The sequence below is a fragment of the Sardina pilchardus genome, chromosome 22 (assembly GCF_963854185.1).
Source record: "Sardina pilchardus chromosome 22, fSarPil1.1, whole genome shotgun sequence".
In the NCBI taxonomy this organism is placed as follows: domain Eukaryota; kingdom Metazoa; phylum Chordata; class Actinopteri; order Clupeiformes; family Clupeidae; genus Sardina; species Sardina pilchardus.
This window is the reverse complement of record NC_085015.1, coordinates 10,423,714-10,446,777: the sequence shown is the minus strand read 5'-3', so window position 1 is coordinate 10,446,777 and position 23,064 is coordinate 10,423,714. Positions and strand designations below refer to the sequence as shown.

The 23,064-nt window shown below is 46.4% G+C and overlaps 1 protein-coding gene across 8 annotated transcripts in view; it reads right to left on the bottom strand.

Moving 5' to 3' along the window:
• Window positions 1-23,064, bottom strand: part of LOC134070412 (calcium-activated potassium channel subunit alpha-1-like) — a 123,855-nt gene that overhangs the window by 3,608 nt on the left and 97,183 nt on the right. For 2 of the 8 annotated variants that reach the window (XM_062526757.1, XM_062526758.1), the window contains exons 19-30: window positions 22,858-23,028; window positions 20,923-20,955; window positions 17,340-17,433; window positions 11,908-12,031; window positions 11,283-11,507; window positions 9,862-10,054; window positions 8,630-8,743; window positions 8,147-8,230; window positions 7,002-7,132; window positions 4,686-4,880; window positions 4,298-4,416; window positions 3,386-3,610 (exon numbers count right to left, since the gene is read on the bottom strand). In XM_062526757.1, the coding sequence (XP_062382741.1) occupies window positions 3,386-3,610; window positions 4,298-4,416; window positions 4,686-4,880; window positions 7,002-7,132; window positions 8,147-8,230; window positions 8,630-8,743; window positions 9,862-10,054; window positions 11,283-11,507; window positions 11,908-12,031; window positions 17,340-17,433; window positions 20,923-20,955; window positions 22,858-23,028 (1,708 nt within the window). The remainder of the gene's footprint in view (window positions 1-3,385; window positions 3,611-4,297; window positions 4,417-4,685; window positions 4,881-7,001; window positions 7,133-8,146; window positions 8,231-8,629; window positions 8,744-9,861; window positions 10,055-11,282; window positions 11,508-11,907; window positions 12,032-17,339; window positions 17,434-20,922; window positions 20,956-22,857; window positions 23,029-23,064) is intronic. The other 6 variants (XM_062526760.1, XM_062526759.1, XM_062526762.1 and 3 more) reach the window with 6 other exon arrangements.

Genomic DNA, 23,064 nt, shown 5'->3' with positions numbered 1-23,064 from the left:
GAATGAGGCATGACATAGCACTCACATCTGCCCAGCCTAAATAATGCCTCAGTGCCTCAACTCACATCTCATGCATCTCCCCAGGCAGAGAGGGAGAGAGAGAGAGAGAGAGAGAGAGAGAGGGAGAGAGAGAGAGAGAGGGAGGGAGATTGGGAGAGAGAGAGGGAGGGAGGGAGAGAGAGAAAAAAGGGGAGAGAGAGGTAGGAATGGAGAGAGAGAGGTAGGTACAGTAGGGAGAGAGAGAGGGGGAGAGAGAAGTAGGTAGGGAGAGAGAGAGAGGGAGGGAGGTACAGTAGGGAGAGAGGGAGAGAGAGAAAAAAGGGGAGAGAGAGGTAGGAAGGGAGAGAGAGGGAGGCCAGACCTGACCAACTGATACCCACATGCTCTGTATGGAGCACCAGCCATGCAAGAGATGAGGTCGCGAGGTCGCGCATAACCCTTAGTTGGATAACCCATGGTTGAAACGTAACTTCTACGCACTTCACACTTTTTTTTAACCTACTTTTCTTACTCACATGTTGCGTATTATTTTAAATACTTGAAACCACATGCAATGCTAGAATGCCCCCCCTCCAAGGACGTGCACAGGGGGGTTGCTCAGGTTGCTCAGGCAACTGCCCATATGCCCTTCTCGACTCACGTTGCCCTTCCGAGGGCAAAAAATGATAATAAATCTTAGGCTACAATGGATGCAGAATTTCACGTGAGCCTAGATTTTTAGGCCAGAGCAACTGCCCCTCAAAATTCCTGTGCACGTCCCTGCCCCCCTCCCTTCAAATGCACAACAGAGCAACGGGCAACTTTGCTTCCGTGTGAGGAAAGCAAACGGTTAAGTTGGAAAAATGACCTCCGGCCATCCACTATGCTCTCTTCAGACATAGCATCGCTCAGGTTATGAGAGGGTATCATGGCAGATGCAGAGTCATGCACAAAATCAGGGACTGTCATACCTTGGACCCTTCTACTCGTCCTTGTAGCACTTCAGAGAAGAAAAGTATAGTCTACGTGAGTTTGGATCATATTTAAAAAAAAATATGCTCAACTTTTTATATACTTTAAAATGAACGAGAACGTAACCAGGAAAAAGCAATATCACACTGATTTTAAGTCAGCATTCTATTATCCATGCTTATTCAGGTCAGTGTGGATATAGCTCTACTTGAGGATAGAGATTTGGGGAACTTCCCATATCGATCTCAGATGAAGTATCATGCAAAGTCCTGTAAAGCAGGATATACACATTTGGACTTAAATATTTAACCCACAGACTGGGTCGTTAGCACGCCAAACAACACAGGGAAACACAAAAAGTCATCAGAACGGCTCATGCTTAATAACAAAAAACATTTTTATTTGTTTGTTTGTTTGTTTTTTTAAGGATTGTGCTACTCCACATTATTCATGCCTTTAATTCTCAGCTTCGAGAAGTCAGCAGACTAGTGTGAAACGTCCTTATGTACATTTAGACATGTAGACAGGAATGAGAAGAGAAATAGAAGAACACAAAAAAAGAAAAAGATAGCCCATGCTTCAAAAAAATTCCAACATTCTATAGAATGTCATTTTTTTCCATTGTTGCCATGGTCACTTCTGCACGTATATGCATTTTCAAATACTTTCTTTTTTTTTTTACTGTTAATTATAATTCAAAGGCGTGCAATTGGGATGGCAGATCTCTAAAGACTAACACTTTATAGCCTTTAAAATACTGAAATTATCCAGAGACCATGGGGAGAAAGACAGCAAAGAGATGTCCAGAACGAGCTACTTGAGAGAGGGGACAGAGAAGTATGTCAAAGGGCCACATACTAACCAGAGATTTCTCTCCACACTGCTCAGCAACTGTCAGAGATATAAATGTATCTGTCAATTTATTTACAAGATTCAGTCGCACAATTTCAGTATTTTCAAGGAGAGCTCATGCAAAAAAAAAAGATAAAAAAGGAAAAGAACATGCATTGAAAGGGTGCAAGCTTCAAAAAGAATCATAGAGAATTCAATCAAAGTGATATAAGCGCTACTGAATCAGTCGCTGTTGTTGCTGAACACCTTGATTGAACTCCTCCCCTTAAGGTGACTTCTGAATGATGACAGTTCACAACCATTTCATTGATATTGATCAAAGAAGAAAACAAAAAATGAGAATATGAATCTCCATGAGTGTTATTTTCTTCTGGGTTAGTTTCAAGTGCTCAATGGTAAAAGGCATTTTTAAAAGTTTTTATTTCATTACGCTAATGTTTATTGAGATTTATTGATATTGGATATGGTTATTTCTGAATACTGGTTATGTTTAGTTCAAGAAATATAAGACTATGCCCCCAAGGCAACATACAATGAATCCTCAGCAGTGTCGTTCAGATACTGTAGTTAATGATTTCTACTTAAGACAAGTAATAATTAAGGAGATTAAAGTGCAATTTAAGTGCAAATGGACGTGGTAAGAACTTAAAAATGGACTACAGGCAATACACAGACTGGTCTGTGTTCAAACTCATATCCTATTTCCATGGCAAAAAAGAAAAACAAGCAGTAACGGACAAAAAAAAAAAAAAAAACTGAAGCATGACAGACTTATTTGGTCAAAACAATCAAATTTACCTTATAAATGATGAAAAAAAGAGAGAAAGAAAAAAAAAAATAACAGAAATAACAAAAAGTCCTTTTTGTTTGAAACGATGACGATGTAATAGTGAATTACATTCCACACGCGTGTCTGATCCCACAGGCTTGCTCCCGCCCAATCACACGATAGGCTCCCAGTCAATGATCACATGCGAAATGGCACATAGCTTGGGCATGCATTTCCAACGGACCTCCCAAACACGCACACACACACACGCACACGCACACGCACACGCACACGCACACGCACACACGCTCACACACAAACACAAACACTCTCTCTCTCTCAAACACACACACACCTTGTTACATGCATGTCACACAAAAAACACCCAAAACGCATACACACACTCGTAGTCTAAGTGTGTGTGTGTGCAGTACGTGCATGTCTCCACCAGATGACAGGCAGAGTTTTGGCAGCTCATTCAGGAGGGCAGTTTCAGGGGCAGAAGAAGAGGGGTAAGGACACTAGTTAAGGGGCAGGGAAAGAGAGAGGGAGAGAGAGAGAGAGAGAGAGAGAGAGAGAGTGGGAGAAAAAGGAAAGATAAAGCGAGGGAGGGAGAAAGAGAGGGAGAAGAAAAATGAAAGATAAAGAGAGGGAGGGAGGAAGAGAGAAGGAGAAAAAGGAAGGATAAAGAGAGAGAGGGAGAAAGAGAGGGAGAAGAAAAAGATAAAGAGAGAGGGAGGGAGGGAGTGAGGGAAGAGAAAGAAGGAAGAAAGGAAGGGTTGTTTTTGTTTTCTCTCTTAGAGAGGCACGTACTTCTGCTTGTCCCGCGGGTCGCGGCCTTTGCTGCGGCCGGGGGGGCGTGCGGAGGCGGGGATGGAGTGCACGGACGAGCTCTTCTTGCTGGACGTGTGGGACGAGTGCGAGGAGTGCGACAGGCTGCTCCGCGACTGGCCCGCGTTGTGGTCAAACTGCATCAGGCAGAAGATCAGGTCCGTGGGCACCAGCTCGAACTCGTACGGCGGGTTGGTGATCACATACCTGGGACATTTGGCAAAATAAAATAAAACAATGAAATAAAATAATAAAAAAGACTGAACTGATAGATAGATACTTTATTGATCTCCAAGGGGAAAATTCAAGAGACAAACTACAGAGAAGGCTACCACTCGAGTAGCATAGAAATCTAGACGCCGCCAGGGTAGTCTAGCAACTCTCTGTTGACTTGGGAGATTGCCCGAGTATACTTCTCTCGGGCAATCACACCGCGTATAGAGTCAGTCGGTAGGCGGGCTTAACATAATGACGATTGACCTGCGACCAGAAGTTGCGACCGTTAAGCATCCTGCTACTTGAAAACAAGAAGACGATTCATTGTAGCACTATCCTATTGCGTGGAGAGGGAATTTGAAGACAACTGTTTATCCCACCCCTCCGATTGAGCCCTGCCCATGGTGAGTGCCCAGACCCTTCATCTTGATGTGGGTCTAGCTATAGTCAGGCTAACTCTCGAGGGCACCGAAAGTACAAATGTCTAACTGCTCGACAAAATGGCAAAATATCTCTGGAGAACCATCATCCCATAATGAAATGTAATCTCCGTTTTAGTATAGAATAGCATACAGTAGCATATGCCAACCTATCTTAAGAGTAGAGCATTCATGCAGAGTTATGGAACATATTTGTAGTATGCAGTGAGTGAGTGACGCAACAGGTGAAGCAACTTACCGCTTGGTACACTGGGTGGGTGAAGTTATATGTGCATCTCTTAGGCGGTAAATCCCAAAACATAGCATGTTGTATGTTTTAAGTGCCTTACAGAATAAATCACCATAGCAACCTCCATCCTGGTAAACAATGAGGGCAGAGACAACATTCAAAGTCAATAAATTTTTATACAAATGAAAAATATAACACAATCTTTAGGATCTCTTTCTGATATTTCTACAGTACTTCAAAATGTAGCTCTAATGTAGTCGTAATGTGTTCTGGGTCCAGGGAGCTCAGCAGCTCATTGGCCAGCTTCTGACATGCAAACATTTCATTGGCTGCCTGCTGTGACCTGACAGGACAGCTGACCAACCACAGCCTCTGCTTCTGGCTGCTCAGCACTCACCCCCAGCTCGGCGAAGGGCCCGTCGTTGAGCGCCAGCTGTGCCACGCGGCACCGGTCCCGGTTGGCGAGGGTCTGCGGCGTGCTGTAGCCGCCGCGCAGGGCGTTCTCCTCCGCCAGGAGTCCCTCCAGCTCGGGCGTGGCGCCGCCGGTCACCAGCGTCCGGATCAGCGTCAGGATGTTGTCGTTGAAGTACGTCTGCGAGGGACAACAGGAAGTATGAGGGGGGAACTGTAGGGGGGGGGTGATGTAGACGCCTACATCACCATACATACAGTACCTACTGTACATACATCCGTGCAAGACGGATGCAAGCAAGCAAGTTCCTATTCCCCTCATGGAGAGACTGGAAGTCAGAGTTTCTTAAAGCCCCCTCTATGGACATGTACACACTTGCGCACGCACAGACACAGACACAGACACAGACACACACACACACACACACACACACACACAGACACAGACACAGATCTCTTCCATCAGAGGCTGCTGCTGATGTGGTGGCAATGCTATGAGTGTCTGAAGCTCAATCACACACACACACACACACACACATTCATGCTTGCACATACACACTCACACACGCGCACACGTACTCACACACACACACACACACACACATTCATGCTTGCACACACACACACACACACACACACACAGATACACACACACACACACACACACACACGCACACGTACACACACACACACGTACACACACACACACACACACACGCCAGCCCTGTATCCCTTGCGCTGTCTCGTCAGGTTGGCCGGCCTGAGTGGTGAAACGACAGCGGAGTCCAATTACTGCACTTCCATCAGCCTGGGCTGTGGTGTCCCATCACACACACACACACACACACACACACACACACACACACACACACACACACACACACACCGAGAGAGCAGTCAGCCTGCCCTTGGACTCTCATAAATAATGAACAACAGTGACAAATGAGGGAGGGGAGAGCTGATGACCAGTGTGTATGTGTGTGTGTGTGTGTGTGTCTGTGTGTGTGTCTGTGTATGCGTGTATGGGGAAATGGGGGTCCATTTAGAAATGGAAGACGCTAAATGGCTGCAATAGGGCTTGTGAAGCCACGAGTCACTAACAAGTAAGGGTCCAAGAGTCCGTCTAAATATCACACCAACTGCCCAACAACAACAGACAATTGACCAAACTAATCACCACATTTAAACCATTTATCTCCATTTCTTACAAGATGACCACCATCTCTGCTGGGGAAAAAGGGGTTTGATGGGGGTACTTGCTACATGAATCTAGTGTAAGGGGACCTGGTGTCTCGCCTTGCTTGTAATACGCAGTGACATGCTTCCTGTCAGGTTGACAGCCCCATTGAACGCCATGATGGATGAGGCCTGTCTATTAGGCAGGCATTGGCTTTGTCTCCACGGTGCTGCTGGGGAGAGGGGCCTTTTGTTCTAAGCTCACTTCCTCTCAAAAGGTAGACAGATAAAGCTGTCAGGCCCAGGAAAGAAAAAGGGGTTCTTGCTGTTTCTTTATTGTAGCGACAGGGCGGCCGTGAGAAGCCAGGGGATATTGCATGAAAACATGCCAAAGTGCTCTCATCTATGAATAGACGGAATGCTAAGTGACACTCTCTGTGATGCCATTTTGTTTTTTTGTTTTGCATGTAAACACCTTGGGTTTACTATTCATCTTTGCAGACTCGTGTATTATAACAAATGAACGCAGACGACCAAACACTTGGAGAGAATGGGGAAAGAGGATGACAAACTAGAACCAACTGCCACTTGGATTATGTACCTGTACAGTAGTCTAGAGGATAATGGGATGCCAAGTCCTAAAATGAGCCTGATGTTCTTAGGTCAGATCCTTTACCGGCTGCAATGGACTTCTATGTACTCTGAATCTAGGGCCATAATTTCATTTGCTTGCACCCTTTGAAGTATACTGAAGCTAAGTGACTTACTGATATTTTCAGCACAGCCAGAATCAGAAAGAATGGCAGAAATTAGCCCTTTTTAACCAAAGCACAACAAGACATGAATGCACAATAACAACTCCCCCACATCATTAAGATGTTGAACTGAATGTTCTAAAATCCACAAAATGATAGCAGCAGCAGCATATTAGTGCTACCGCAGTGGTTATGGTTATTGTTATGTTTACTCAACAGGCACTTTTCTCCAAAGCGACTTGTTGTAATAACAATAATGTTAATGTTGTAAATACAATATAATAACGCTGTGATAACAATAAACAACCACAAATAAACGACTGTAGAGGAACTACAGCAAGTGACACTAGCGAGCTGACGGAGGCCCTCACCGCGCTCATGAGGGAGTCCAGCACGCTGACGGCAAAGGCCGTCCCGCAGGCGAAGGGCTGCGTGAGGTACAGCTCCGTGTCTGGGTCGTCGTCGTCGTCTTGGTCCAAGAACTGAACGTTGGAGTCGTTGACTGGGGGGGAGGGGGAGCACACACAAACAAACAGCATTAGTAAACGTGGAAAAATACAACGCACAAACTTGACAGTAAAAACCAGTCTAATGAAAGACCTAGTCCTGGTTGTCTAAAGGTCTGGTATGTTTCCAAGGTGATCCAAACATTTAGCGTTAATCTTAATCTGTTATGTAGGCCAGCAGCAGTGATGCACTTGAGCTAGTTAATGGCATTACCATGTAGCTGTCATTATATGTCATGAATAAAGAAGGCACTATTTACAGTTACAGTGCTGTAGTTGCATTATGTATTTTAATTGCAAGCCACAGAGGTTAATTTGTAAGTTTAGTAGTAGAGATCACATCAAATTACATCAGCAGAGATCTCATCAAATTATAACACAATCTCTCTCAAGAAATCTCATCAGCGGTGTCACAAGAACATGAAATCAAGCACATCAACAAAGCCACAATGACATGTAGTTCAGCAGAGTGCGAGAAAGTCACAGGAAACGTGTGGAGTGGTTGTCACAGAGGTGTGCTTGTTAGGCAAGGCAGAGGTAAGGCAAGGCCGTTTTATTTATATAGCGTATTTTATTTGTTATGCATGCGTCATGCCATGGAGGACACTGAGCGAAATTCACACCGAGCGAATCTCTCGCTCTCCACGTTTTTGGCAGATGTTCTGATTTTATTTATTTTATTTTTTTTGTAAAGATCCGACAAAAGTATCAACAAATTCAGCAGGACAAAGCAACGGAAAGACAAAATGTCATGGATCACAAAACACCATGATCCATGAGCTCCATACTGAGCCGTCAGGAGTGAAAAAGTTAAAGATAAAAAAGATTCAAACAAGAATCAGTGGCGGCTCAAAACAGCCCAAACTAAAACAGCGTAAAAGGGGGGCGCACACCAGGGAATAACAGGCCAATCGTATAGCGGCGTGAAAGAGCCAACGGAGGAGGAGATGGACACAAAGCGGAACAATGACTGCAACAGAGGTTCACTGCAGACGTGTCGTCCATCTTACCCAGCTCAGTAATCATTGGGATGTTGTTCCCACTGCTCTTATCCTGACTGAATGAGACCAAGGGCAGTGTTTTGCCTGGCTTAGCTAACGATGCAAGACAAGTGTAAGCGGGGAGGAAAGGGTTAATCACACTCGTTTAAGTGCACTGAACATGCAAGATGTCAATCATTGCTGTCCTGTTTATGTTTGTGCTGTATAAGCCATACAGTATCTAATTACGTACGTTACGAACGTTATGTGTAATTAGATACGTTCTGGCAATTCTGGTAATTATAACGTTTAATATATAACGTTTAATATGCACATACTGTATAATAATATGCATTGTTAAATGCGGCTCAGGCCTGTATTGGTGCAAAATCTAATTCAACAAGTCAACAGTTGCTGCTGTATCTAATTGTGATATGATGCTACATAATCTATAAGCACGTTATTTCTGTCCATTATCTGCACATTACGCCCAGTGCAGGAGCGATGACATACCCAGCTCTGTGATGATGGGGATGTTGGCTCCGGTGGTGATGGACGGTTGCCTCACCAGCCCGTGGACTGGGCTGTTTTCTGGAGAAGACCTGTCCATGCCAGGTGGAGTGAACCCTGATGTAGGACAGACAACATATTACCTCTCAATGTACTGGTATAGCACCACAATACTACATCTCAACATGGTGGTATAGCAGCAAAATATTACATCTCAACATGGTGGTATAGCAGCAAAATACTGCATATCAACATACTAATATAGCAAAATATAAAAATAAAATATCTCAACAAAAAAAAAAAACAACTTACAGAAATCAATGCACATTAAATGTGACCATCAAGAGTCCATGCAAGATTACACTAGTTCTCCCTTCCATAGAGATATATTTAGGGGAAACATCAACGTACCTCAATGACCTCAAAGCATCCCCAGTTAATATTACTGTTTATGACCACAGCTAAAGGTTTATGAACATGAGATACGCCTGCACATGTCTCCAGTTGACATCAGGTTGAGCAACACTAAACACTTGCGCTAACATGCCGTGCTGCAAATGCCATTTTACTCTCTGACACATAAATCTCGCATGCTGTTTGTTTTGGTTTCACGGCGAGCAGCAAAGTAGCTGTTAAGATGGAGAGATGCCCAGCTCAGCACTCTGAACCAATCCAGGAAGTGACAGAATTCACAAGGTTAGAGCCTTTTTTTTTTTCTACACACATCACTGGAAAGTGGCATGTCAACACTGTAAACCAAGAATGGTGTGTGTGTGAGTGTGTGTGTGTGTGTGTGTGTGTGTGTGTGTGTGTGTGTGTGTGTGTGTGTGTGTGTGTGTGTGTGCGTGCGCGTATGTGCTGCTGAGTGGTACTTTGACAGGTGTCCCTTACTGCTGTTTCCAGCGAGAGATCTTTAAGACATACGTAGTGTAGGGACACTACGTAATATGCCAGAGAAAATACCAGGGTAAGACCACTGGGAACAACCATTTTGTTCCACTGAAGCTAAACTTCAAATGCTAAGGTCACGGACTCCCCTTTCCCAAATCATGGATACACAACCAAAAAAAACCAGACGGTCTTCGAGAATTTTAAAGTCTCACAGAAATGGCATTAATTTGACACTGAAGATGCAAATGTAAAACACATGGGGTCTCTTCTCGGCAAAGTCCCAGAGGCTCATGCCTACTATACAGTACATACACAACAGCATGCCTGGGCACTGCAATGTTCACCTTGGGAGTTGGCCTGCAAGACCCCGATGCTGTCGTCAAACTGCATGGACTTGATGTTGAGCGACGCCAGGATGCACTCCTTGTCCTGCAGCGAAGCGTCGTCGATGTTGTTCTGATTGGCCGACAGGATGACGCACATGTCGCACAGGTTGATGTTGACAGCTCTCAGGTCAGCGCGGCTCAAAGGTGTGCCCTTCGGAATGCGATGAAACGCACATTAAGGTAAACAACAAGAAAAACATGTACGCAAAAGAAAAACAATTGTGCTAGATTAGGATTAGCACAGTAGCCTACTGATTACATAAACATTAGCTGCATTATTTTAAAAAAAAATGGCCTTGTCATTCCCAATTTCTTATAATATAGTAGTTCTTCCATTGTAATGCCTCTAAAGGCCAGTTCAAACACAAGATCCGCGACGAGACGAGCTGCAACATTCTAAAAACCAGCAACGTTCTAAAACTCTGCAACTAAGATTTGACATGTTGAATCTTTAGCGACGGCTTGAAACTGCTTGCAACTTTTGATTCACACCGCCGCAACTGCTCTCCGCAACCGTCTCAGACCGTCGCGAATCTTCGGTTTGAACTGGCCTTAAAGGGATAATCCGGAGTGAAATGCACTTTAGATCAATTTTTCGGACTATTGGGAGTACATACGTTGAGTTGACACCAAAATCATGTCATTCGGATGTATTTTGAGAAAGTTCGCGCTCACCGTTTTTAGCCAAAACTCGTTAGCCTGGAAGTGACCGGGGCGTGTCCTTTCGCCGCTACAAAACGCTATTTTTATACCTCTTCTACTGTTCCAAACAACACTACACTTACGTGGTAGTGAGTAGAGGTTCCCTAAAGCCAAACCGAAGTATCAGCACGTCTTTATGTGGTCGGATAGAGAGTCCAGAATGAATTTAATCGAGTCCGTACCTTTCCGGAAATGTTAGTAAAGTGTTGTGAAAACGTTGCTAGCTGCAACAGCGACATTTCCGGAAAGGTACTGACTCGATTAAATTCATTCTGGACTCTCTATCCGACCACATAAAGACGTGGGGATACTTCGGTTTGGCTTTAGGGACCCTCTACTCACTACCACGTAAGTGTAGTGTTGTTTGGAACAGTAGAAGAGGTATACAAATAGCGTTTTGTAGCGGCGAAATGACATGCCCGAGTCACCTCCAGGCTAACGAGTTTTGGCTAAAAACGGTGAGCTCGAACTTTCTCAAAATACATCCGAATGACATGATTTTGGTGTCAACTCAACGTATGTACTCCCAATAGTCCGAAAAATTGATCTAAAGTGCATTTCACTCCGGATTATCCCTTTAAAGCATGACTATAAGTGCTTAAAGTGTAACTCCGGCGAAAATCGACGAAATTTGTGAAAATACTGTGAAAGTAACAGCGTGTTCTGTGGAAACTCACAGGTAAGATGGAGACTTTAGGGAAGTTGTGGAGGGTCTCCCACTCCCTCTTCAGGTACTCCAGAGAGCCCACGAACACGATGGGCTTGAGTTCGTGGTAGTGGAAGTTGCTGGCCCGCAGGGGCATCACCAAGTTCCGGAGGCCCACCAGAGCTGACTTCACGTCCCCGAAGATGCAGACCACCACGTGACCACTGAGGACTGTCATGGCCGCCTCGCTCCGTGTCTAAAATGAAAGAAGAAACAAAATAAATGTTTTTAAAAAAGCTCATATACAAAGAGACCAGCTAGTCCACATAACTTTTTAAAAAACAGGTAAATAAATAAAACAATGAAAAGGATGAAAACATTTTCATCTCTGCATTTAAAGTAGCCTAAACAGTAGGCTAAGTGACTAGCAAGTAAGTAAGTCCGACAACAGATAGCCATGAAATGCAGTCGTTTTTTCGACCAAAACCTTGTTGTAATCACAAAACAATTCATTAACCTTAATCACTGAATATTTATTGTGCAGTATAATACATTTAATTTTGCTTTGTTCTAAAACTTCCATCACTACAACAGTTGGCATGTAGCCCATGTGAAAGTATGTGTGTGTGAGAGAGAGAGAGAGATTGAGCACTTACTAGCATGACCTTCTCGATGTCTTTAGATGGACACCAGTGAAACATGCCCGTGGAGTCGTATTTCTTCACGTTCACGTCCATGGTCTCCATCTGGTCGTGGCCGGGGATGAGGAGCGGATCATGTCTGCGGCGCGGTGACAGAGGAAGAAGACATTAGAGCTCCCGTGTAAATATAGCAGGCGTCTCTGACGGCTGACAACATATGGGCGCGCTTGCTAGGCTAGCCCACAAGGCTTGTAGTAGGGGCCCATATAGGCCTACCTTGGGTAATGAGAGGGACTCAGCAGCTTGTTATCATCGCACTGAGCAGGTTGTTATTGTATGGATGCAGCAGTAAGGGGTGTATGTTACATATCCATCCATCATGAGGAGTTTTTCTTTTTTTCCCACCCCAAAGATGGAGGATAGCAAGTGGCTAAGGATGACTCGCCATCATTAGCTTGAATCAATTCTATTTCGAGTGCTGACAGGTGACAAGTGAGATGCCCCCACCCACCCCCTCACCCACCACCACCACCACCACCACCACCACCACCACCACCACTAAAAAGCAAGAGTCACAACATGTGACATATTTGTGTGGGAAGCCTTTCGATAGTGGCGGCTTTCCCCTATAGCCGCTAATGCTGAGCGCGTTAGCCTCCCTGTTTAGACTCATTAAGTCAATGAGAAGCACAACAAATGACTTGTGCCTCGGCCGCGCGGCCGCCTTCTCTGTTTGACAGCGGTGGTCTACTTCCCGGCTCCGTCCTGTCAGAAGGGGTATGCCGACGTGCCACGCGGCGGGACAAGTCATCCGAGCTGAGTGGCATCGGGGCTGGCATCTGGACTGGCACGGAGGCAGAAGGAGGTGGCAGCCGTGCGCCGGGGCTGACGGACTGGCAGGAAGACGGAGGGCCAATTACACAGATGAGTTCTGACGCCGCCGCGGCTCCACACAGCACACACACACACACACACACACACACACACACACACACACTTGTATGTGTGTGTGAGTGAGTGCTTGTGTGAGTCTGGGTGTGTGTGTGCGTGTGTGTGTGTGTGTATGCTTGTGTGTGTGTGTTTGTGTGTATTTGTCCCTCTTTGCATGCGTGTGAGTGTGTTTGTGTGTGTGTGTTTGTGTGTGTGTGTGTGTGTGTGCAAACTTGTGTTTAAAAGCATTAAGCATGCTGCTCTTTGCAGTTTGCACCACTGGTAAGTGATGTGATGTGTTGAGAGTATATGTCTGTGCGGCTTAACATCCATGTGTGAGCATGTTCTCACAAACCTTTGGTCTGTGTGTATGTGTGTGTGTGTGTGTGTGTGTGTGACTGTGTGTCTGTGTGTGTGTGTGTGTGTGTACGTTTGTGTGTGCCATTTACGAGCAGTAACAGGCCGCACACTAAATATTTCAGTGATTTGCCCAATCATATTTGCTTTCCAAACCGAGCGGCATTAAAGTTTCAACAGAGCGGCAGTAACAAACGGCATCTCTTCTATCAGAGGCTGCTGTTGCAGCACTGCTACGAGTGTCTGAACCTCATGCACACACACACACACACACACACACGCATGCGCACACACAGAGGCAAACTGGGATAGAGTGTGAACAGGGACTACTGTGTGTTGTCATCATGATGCCCGCGTGAGACAACTGATCACCGCTTACACTCCATCAATCATTCTTTGCTGACCAATCCTGAACCTCAAATGGACGTCAACAAGGCGGGACATTAAAGGCTGTCTCTCTGACTGTCAGCACAGTCCTCATAACACTGCAGACAGAGCACTCCAAAAGCCTCTGTGAATATCTCACAAAGACTAAAGGCATGTTTGTGTGTGTGTGTGTGTGTGTGTGTGTGTGTGTGTGTGTGTGTGTGTGTGTGTGTGTGTGTGTGTGTGTGTGTGTGTGTGTGAGAGAGAGTTTGTGTGTGTGTGTGTATGTATGTGTGTGCGTGGTGTGTGTGTGTGTGCCTGGTGTGTGTGCGTGTGAGTGGTGTGTGTGTGTGTGCGTGTGTGTGTGTGTGTGTGCGTGGTGTGTGTGATCATGGTCTGTGGTGGTGTCTGCACAAACTGGCATCCCTCAAGCCTGAGGGGAGCAAGAGAGAGAGAGAGAGAGAGAGAGAGAGAGAGGGAGAGAGAGGGATGGAAATATCTGCCTTTGAGGAACCCTGGGGCGAGAGCACAAACTCCTTTCAGCAGGACGAGTTTCCCCCCATCTCCTCTCCTCCCTCCCCTACTCCTCCCCCAGCCTGCCGCACATGACCTGGATTCCGTGTGTTTTAAGAGAAGTTGGAGGTTGAACACAATCTGAGGCTAAATATGTTTTGGGGGAAGGTTTAAGTGGTGGGCTGGGGGCATATACATTTGTACATACCTACTTCAGAACCATGTACAATACACAGTATAAGGGAAAATGAGAAACATGGTGAACAAGGTGCTAACAGTGCCAAGGTAATGGGACCCATACCTACTGTATACGGGGAGTATACACACTACAGTATGTATATATTCACTATAGTGTTAGTTCTGAAATAGCTTTTTTCTAAAGTGTGCAGTGATGAGATATAAAGACATGGACAACCAATTGTATCACAGAACCATAGCATATAACTCACGCACGCAATGCATGCGCGCGCACACACACACACACACGCACAGAGACACACACACACACACTTCCCCTCTCTCAGTTCTCTGTCACTGTGATGACACGGCAGTGCCAGCCTGGCCTGAGTGGCACGGAGGAGGCGCGGGCGCGACAGCCATCTATCTCCCTTCCGACGTCGGCGTGGCGATGAGCTGTCAGGGCTGGTGTGGCGCTCAAGGTGCCACGCGGCTCCAATGCGCCCTGACGTGATGCCCCTCTGCCCCTCCCCTCCCCTCCGCCAAGCGCCAAGGCCCCTGAACCCCCCCCCCCCATGCCCCCCCACCCCCCTACCCCCGCCCTCAACAAATGGGCATGAGATGTGCTCAGAGGCAATTATACGCAGGCCGTGACTGATCAGGAGCTGGCCCTGGGAACAGGGTTAATTTGTGGGGCGGAGGAGGTCGTCGGGGCTAAAGGGGGAAGATGAGGAGGCCATGTTGTCTCTGCGCTGAGGCTCAGTGTGGATGGAAAGGGGGGGGGAGGGTGGCATGTTTTAGCACTGGGGCATGGTGTGTTGATCGTGATTCAGACTGCAATACAAGGGGGAGCATCTCTATCTCTTTTTTCCTTCTTTCTCTCTCTCTCTCACTGTGAGTGAGTGTTTTTGAATTCACATGCATAGGTGATAGTTTGTGCACTTATTAAAGTTTGTGCATACTGTATGTGTGTTAAGAGAGGTAAGGAGAGATCCTGCGTGCATACAGTTGCATCTATGCGAGTGTGTGTGTGTGGTGTGTATGTGTGTGTGTGTGTGTGTGTGTGTGTGTGTGTGTGTGTGTGTGTGTGTGTGTGTGTGTGTGTGTGTGTGTGTGTGTGTGTGTGTGTGTGTGTGAGTGTGTGTGTGTTTGAAATATGCTAAACCTCTGAGTGAATGGGTGTCAGAAACATTATCCTCCACACCGGCCGCGTAAACAACCCCGCACCCCTGCAAACCCCACGGCCCACTCCAGGGTCACTTTGAAGAGGAGCTGGATGAAGGGGAATAGAAGAATAAAGGGACCCCCGCCACCCCTCCTCTCTCTCTCTCTCCTCTCTCTCTCCTCTCCTCTCTTCTCTTCTCCTCTCCTCTGCAGCACCGGGGCCTGTCACACCAGCATCAGCCCAGCCGCCCCACTCACTCGCTCCCGCCGACCGCATCCACACACTGCACACTCCCGCCTGCCCAAGCGTATTTCACTCTGCACCCGCGGCTGGCTGTAAGCGCTTTGAACCCCTATCCTACCCACAACACCCCCCCCCCCCCCCCCACACCCCAACCCCAACAGTCCTCACTTCCCCTGCTCCTCCACTTTCAAACAACCCCCCCCCCCCCCCCACACACACACACTCACACACACCACCACCTTCCCATCATGCAAAACGACAAAGGCAAGCTCTTCACCAGCCCACATCCAATCTGTTGATCATTACTTATTTACGAGGGCCTGAAGGCTCTTGCTGCGGCTGGAAAACCATATTTGATATGGTACACCAGAATGTGTTTTATGCTGCTTGTAGGAATAAAGTATCCCTTAGGCTACGCTATTCAGCCCTACTCTGGAGCGGGATGGGTACTGCAAGGGATTTCTATACACACACAAACACACAGATATTTACGCGCTGTGTCTAATGTTTATGAACAAAAAACAAGCAAAGAAGGTGTGTTATATATATATATATATATATAAACAAAACACGTTGTGAGGTATGAATGTGTGTATACCATCGTGTGATATAACATCAAATAGGCTATTCGATCTGTGTCTCTGTTACCATGAGGATGAAGGCATCCGCCAGGCGCAGTTTAATTAAATACACAAAGTGTTAAAAATCCGCTTTTAGATCAACTCTCTGATAGCCATATTTGAACAATTAATTACACACGCGTAGTTTTAATGGCTGTTTAAATGATATAACTGTATCGGCGAAGAGATGGAAGGCCATAAAAACGGCCGTTAATCCATCGGGCTCGTGCTGCGAGGCGTGATTGTGAAGAGCGGAGAAGCGCTCGCTCGCTTGCTCCCCTCTCTCCGCGCGCGGCCGCTTTGTTATTAATGTTGATCAGCGTGCTCTCTCTCTAATGGACGAGCGTGGGGCCGAGCCGGCGCCTTTCATGCGTCCGAATCAATCGGATCGTTCCGAACACCGGGGCGACAGGATAAAAGCCAGCCATCGTTTGATTTCACTTCTGATTGCGGAGACGCCCGGTGAATCCTACCCCCCACCCCCCTTCCCCACCTCCACCCGCTACTCCCCAACACCACCCCCATCCCCCCCCCCGTCCACCTCCACCACTATCCCCAACTGGAACATCGCCTCCAGTGCCAGAAATAGAACTCAAAGGGAACCCTCCTTTGCCATGGAGGAACCGGCCTCGGGCCATGCAGCCACGGGGCGTTCCGATTGGCTGCGGCTGTCATTAGTGCCAGCACTGTTTAAGAGGCACATGAGGAGGGTGGCTGCATGGCTGACAGCTGGGGTGGAGGGGTTGTGGGGAGGGGGGTCAACAACACAGGAAGAGCTGTTCCTCTGGGTTGGACTGGTCTGTGGAGGGTGCGGTAAGTAGGAGCTCTGGTCTTCCTCTATTTACAGGGCAGCTCTGTGCTCACTCAATCACACAGTGCTGGCATGGAGACGACAGGATACACGCCACTCAAGGACACTTACACACACACACACACGTGGCCACACATGTTCTCTCTCTCTCCCTCTCTCTCTCTCCCCCTCTGTCTGTCTCTCTCTCCCCCCCCTCACACACACACACACACACACACACACACACACACACACACACACACACACATAAGCACACACACCATACCTGATCACTTTAGGCGAGGTGTTGGGAGAGTTCCTCATGCCGCCATTGCGCTGTTTCTTCTTGGGTGACAGGGCAGACTGTGGCTCCTCATCCACTACAGGCATCAAGAGTGTGTATTAGCACTGCACTCAATCACACACTTCTCACAGAGCACACACACACACGCACACACACACACACACACACACACACACACACACACACACACACACAAAAGACCTCAGAGCTTAAATATAAATCATCTGCACACAGACACACAATTCACATAAAACACACATGCACCAGAGCTTAAACACATATACACACATACACACACACACACACACACACACACACACATTTGAATTCTTTATCTAAGCCCACCAATCACATTTCTCACAGAAGGGATTCAAGCTGGTAAAATACATCTTTGACACTCATGGGTATGGAAAACATTGCCTACGCCACACAGCAAGACACAAAACACACACACACACACACACACACACACTGAGTAAATCCGCAGCAAACACAAGAGCACACCAGCACAGCACACCCAGTGGAGCACACAGAGGCATTTGGAGACGTGAAATCGTAATGAAGGATTAGGGAGGGATGAGAGAGAGAGAGAGAGAGAGAGAGAGAGAGAGAGAGAGAGAGAGGATGGAGGAGAGAAGCACAGGGGAGGCGTGAGGTGAGAGCAGACAACACGATCCGTCAGCCGACGGTCGTGCCAAACACTCTCAGTCATGCCGCACTCGACCTGGAGCCGCCACAACAGGCACCGCGGCCAACACAAGTCATAAGACTCAGGTTAGTTTTGCTTTAAGTCCCACACTCACCTAGGAACTGTTGATTTAAACACTGCAGTACTGTATATCAGCGCACCAGCAAAACACACTTTTGGGACGCTAATCTCTATTGTCATGCTACACGTCATGTCAGGGACAAACAAACCAATTAGTTTAGCACAAAGTGCAATTACAAAACTACTGTGCTAGTACTAAACGAATTAAATCACATCAAAGTGCATACTACTACAACATCTAACGCAAACTATTTTGCTAAAACTAGGTTATTGTGACATCATACGTGCGGCGCATCACACCTCGTGGGTCATCGCTCTCGCCTGATTGGTTAGTGAGTTTCATAGCACTACTACTACTATAAGTCACTTCACTCCACTTGTGTGCACTTAGTTTAACGTCTCCATCATGCTGGAGGGTGGAGGTGGTGGTGGAGGAGGTGGTGGTGCTTAGCTGGAGGCTGCTCCTCTTACACGGCCTGTGGTTCAGCATGAAGGTGCTGCCGTGGGACGGGTGGTAGCGGTACTTCACGGGCAGGCTGCGGGCCCTCTGTAGCCGGGGGTCGTCCATGCCCCCCGCCACCCTGCCCGCCGCGCTGCCACCCACGCCAAAGGTGCCCCCCAGCTCCCTGGAGCCCGAGAGGCTGAGGCGCAGCAGGGAGGAGGAGGTGCTGGGCAGCCATAGACTCCCCTTGCGGTTATTCACCAGAGGTACACGAGTACTGGACCCCAGGCCACTAGAGGGCGCTGTCTGGGGAGGGCTAACTGGGTTTGGTTTGGGGATCGGTTTGGGGTTAACGGGCTGGTTTTGGTAAGGCTTTCTGACTTCATCCTTTACTGCCAAATAAGGAGAAAATGAAAAAAAAGTGCTTAAAGTCTGTTAGAGGATTTAGCAAATCTATATTGCCAGATGAATCACTTTTTAGGTACCTTATGACTCAACTCATTATTACACATAATAAAGCCTTATTAGAAGGCCCTGCCAAACTGCTGAGGTGAAGTTAAAACCTTTCCAGCTGAGTCTAACTGCCACCGGAATTCAGTAATTAAAAAACTTATTTAATTTCACTACTTAAACTAAGCACTATAAGCAGGCATTAGGCATTACCCAGTGTACTAACTTCAGAAGTATTAATAACCATGAAAATGTTTAAGTTAATTAAGCAGACACTGTAATGAACAATTTTGTGTTAAGTCTTCACTACCTCTGTTGAGGAATGTCTCTTCCAAAGAGTTTTACATACAGACAGCAATGGCCAGCCAGAGGTACTGTACAAGCCCCTGTCACGTTCCATAAATTGGCTTAGATTTAATGAACAACTTAATTCGAACGGAGGAACGCCAATGCAAGTTACAGCGTCGCCATCAACCCTTAATACTACAGCTATGGACTTTTGCATGTGACTCTCTGAGACTAGCTGGGAGCGCTGGCTGATCCGCTGAGAAGATTATATCAACAGTCAGCTGCCTCCCAGATTTCATCTTCCTGCTCAAGACCTCCTGTGTTCATCTGTCCCACGCCAAGCTGGCCCAGCGTCACAGCACTGGGAGTCCTGAGGGGACGTGCGCTGGGGAAACAGCCCCATCTAGTGGCTTGCTATCACTGCCTGATGAGCAGAGAGCTATACTATACACAGCACTGTGGTTAACTGAAATGTATTGAAGTTTAATTCAATTAAAGACACTATATTACTATTTTTTTGTTATTTGTTTGTTATGATCTTCAAACGAACCATTTCCTAATTTCATCCTGACCGTCTGCTACCCTTATTTAACGTGAGGTATGCAAGTGTCTGTCACACACTACTACACACACTACACTACACACTCAACGAAAGACAGACACTGCCGTTCGTGGTCTTCATTCACATAAATGTTGGAGCACAGAGTTCACAGCAGAGTGGCGTGAGGTAAACAGCACACAGATGTGTCACTGGAGAGACTTCTGTTCACTTCCACTACTGAGGCTCCACACATGCCATCTCTGCACTGGGTAAGCAGCGCCACCTGCTGTCAAAAAGCCAACCAGCAGCTTTGTGCACTTCGCGCTTACGTATATACATGGGATCATATGTCTATGTGCAGCTGGCCTTCAAACACTATTGCTACAGTATTTCTATATATACAGGCTTTCTGTCTGCCACTCTATAAAGAAGTGGCTGGATTAAGCTGGCTATGATGACACCACAAACACACACACACACACACACACACACACACACACACACACACACACACATACACACACACACACACACACACACACACACACACACACACACACACACACACACACACATCATGACAACAGTTTGTGGACATTCTGGCCATCATCACCAATAATCTGGTTCAGAGCACCTACGGCCAGCACAATAATTCCCACTGCTTTATGCATGGTAACCACGGACAAATAGATTGTCGCTACCTGACAATTGCAGCACAGCAGAATTATTTCACCATTCATGGATGTTTTTCTTTTACCCTAACTCAAATTCCTATGAGCCTCTAACCCAAGAATATTACTATGTGATAGACAAGAACGTTGTTTTGAATCCCTCAACTGAATCCTTGGCTAGCCATTGCAGTAAATAACAAGACCTTTAATTTGATATTTTTACACCAGCAGTAGCATGCGAACAGAGAATAAGATGAGGGACAGAAGGACAGAAGGGCATAGGGTGGATGGAAGGACACTAGAGAAGTGCACAAGGACACAAGGAAACAAGGTCACAAGGAGACAAGGACAGAAAGGAGGAAAGTAAAGGTTGGGAAACAAAATGAGGAAGGAAAAAAACTTACTTGATTTGATATATCCATTATAGTTACTTTTAGCTGAGAAGAGTGCAGAGACAGTGAGGTTAGAGAAGGGGCGAGAGAGAAAAGGCTGCAATGATCACTAAATGGAAGAGTACAGTCTTTACATTTCAAACAGAAGAGTGCAATGGATAGGGTGAGACAAGCAGTGGAATCCCAATTGAGGAGATTCTCTTTAAGGCACATTTGAAGATGCGGTGCCTGTAAAGTGTGAAGCTTTTCATGATCATGGATTAAAAAAAAAAGAAATAATAATCATTAAAAAAAAAAAAAGCAATGGAACAGAAATCAGATTTATTTTTTGTGGTTAATCAAAATGATGATTTCGCAAGGATGAGATGCTCTGCTGATGTGTTGGGGGAAGACCAAAATGGTCTTGACTGAGCGGAACGTTGGCGAAGGAAAACCTTGGCAAGACCAAAAAGTCACAAATTATGAAAACTCACCACCTGTGAGAGCAGTATTTCATTTACCTAACAGGAAAATAAGTGAGGAGCTAAATGTCATATTTCATCATTATTCATGACTTCTACGATCCCGCACGATACAAACACAACAAAGCCAGTTTCCATTTAAATGAAACTATCAAAATGAAAATGAGCCTGCGTGTTTAATTCTTCAGCATCTGCGCTGGTTATTGGCCTCATTCATCTCTGTTCAGTCAGAGTACCCTTTGGAGGGGAAATCAGAAATCGGAGGGGAAATATATGATGTGTGGACTACAGTATGGCTACATCAACAAAGTAGGCTGGTGAAACAAATAAATAAATACACATATAAGCCCTGTGCTCCTGACAGACCCCCTACAACGACAACGTTGCAACTAGCTGCCACACGGGTGCTGGAATCTGTCGCCAGGAATTTGCTCCTGTGAGGAAAAGGGCGAGGGGACGCTCATAAGACTCTCTAACCCCCCCACCCCCCCCCCCCTCCTCCCAAACACACACACACACACACACACACACAGGCTCAGGGGCAGAGTGGGGCAGGAGAGGTGAGGCCTGCCTGGTGGTGGGGAGTCTGTCTCAAGGTGTCTGGTAGCAACTAATACTGGCTGTGGCAGCCTGACAAAAAAGAAAAAGGAAACATAATTTTCATGTCGGGCTAGATAAGAGTTCGCTCTCTATGAATACCACTGAGGTTAGACAGCGCTATCCTTGTGCACCAGACACGGTCACAACTACACAGCCCTGCAGCTCAAAGGTACAGGACATCATCCTAAACTATGACTATATGGAGAATATCCTACCATAACCTTGTTCCTATATAATCATCATGTTCAACGGGCCATCATGACCTCATTGAACAGTGAGTGAGGCTTTCCATACGAAACTATGATGCTATAACATGGATTAAAAGGCTATAGATTGACACCGACCAACCTCAGGTCAATGTCATTTGTATAAAAGCCTCTGAACAAATTGCACATTATGAAAGGATTGTAAAGCAATACATGAAAATGGTTGTAATGGAGTATGTACTGTAGCAGTTTGCCCCATGTACGTGTAGTTGTGTACTGTATGAATGTCATGTGGTTTGAACAGAAGCCATATACTGTACACACAGGAGAGTCTGAAGCCAGACAGCAAAACATCAAGAACACAGTCCTCCCCGACGAAGCATGCAACAGACATCTTAGCAGCACTTTGCCAAAAGCAAGAAGACCTCACAGACCACAACACCTCACCAAAGAAGGAACAATCACAACCCAAATCAGGAGTCAATCCACCACAAACAAGTATTTGATTTGAATCAAAGCGATTGAGAGACACAGATGACGGCACCTCACAGACAGGCAGGCCAGGCCAGGCAGGCAGACGGACGGACGGACACCACTCAACAGACAACTCAACAGCACGGCGTGGTCGTGTTTTTTTTTCTTTTTTTTTTTTTTAGCGGTGACGGACGCTGGGGACTTACAGGAGCGCAAAGTGGCTGTGCAATCATTAACAGACAGGGGGGAGAGCGCGTAGCCTTGTCGGAGAGAGTCCATGTTACTACGCACACTGCCTGACATGCACGCGCAGTCATGCTCTGAGCGGCCGCAATCAAAACATGCCAGTTTCATTCTCTTGTAGACGGACATCTTGGCTACAGTCATGTTTTGGGGATGAGAGGAGGAGAAGC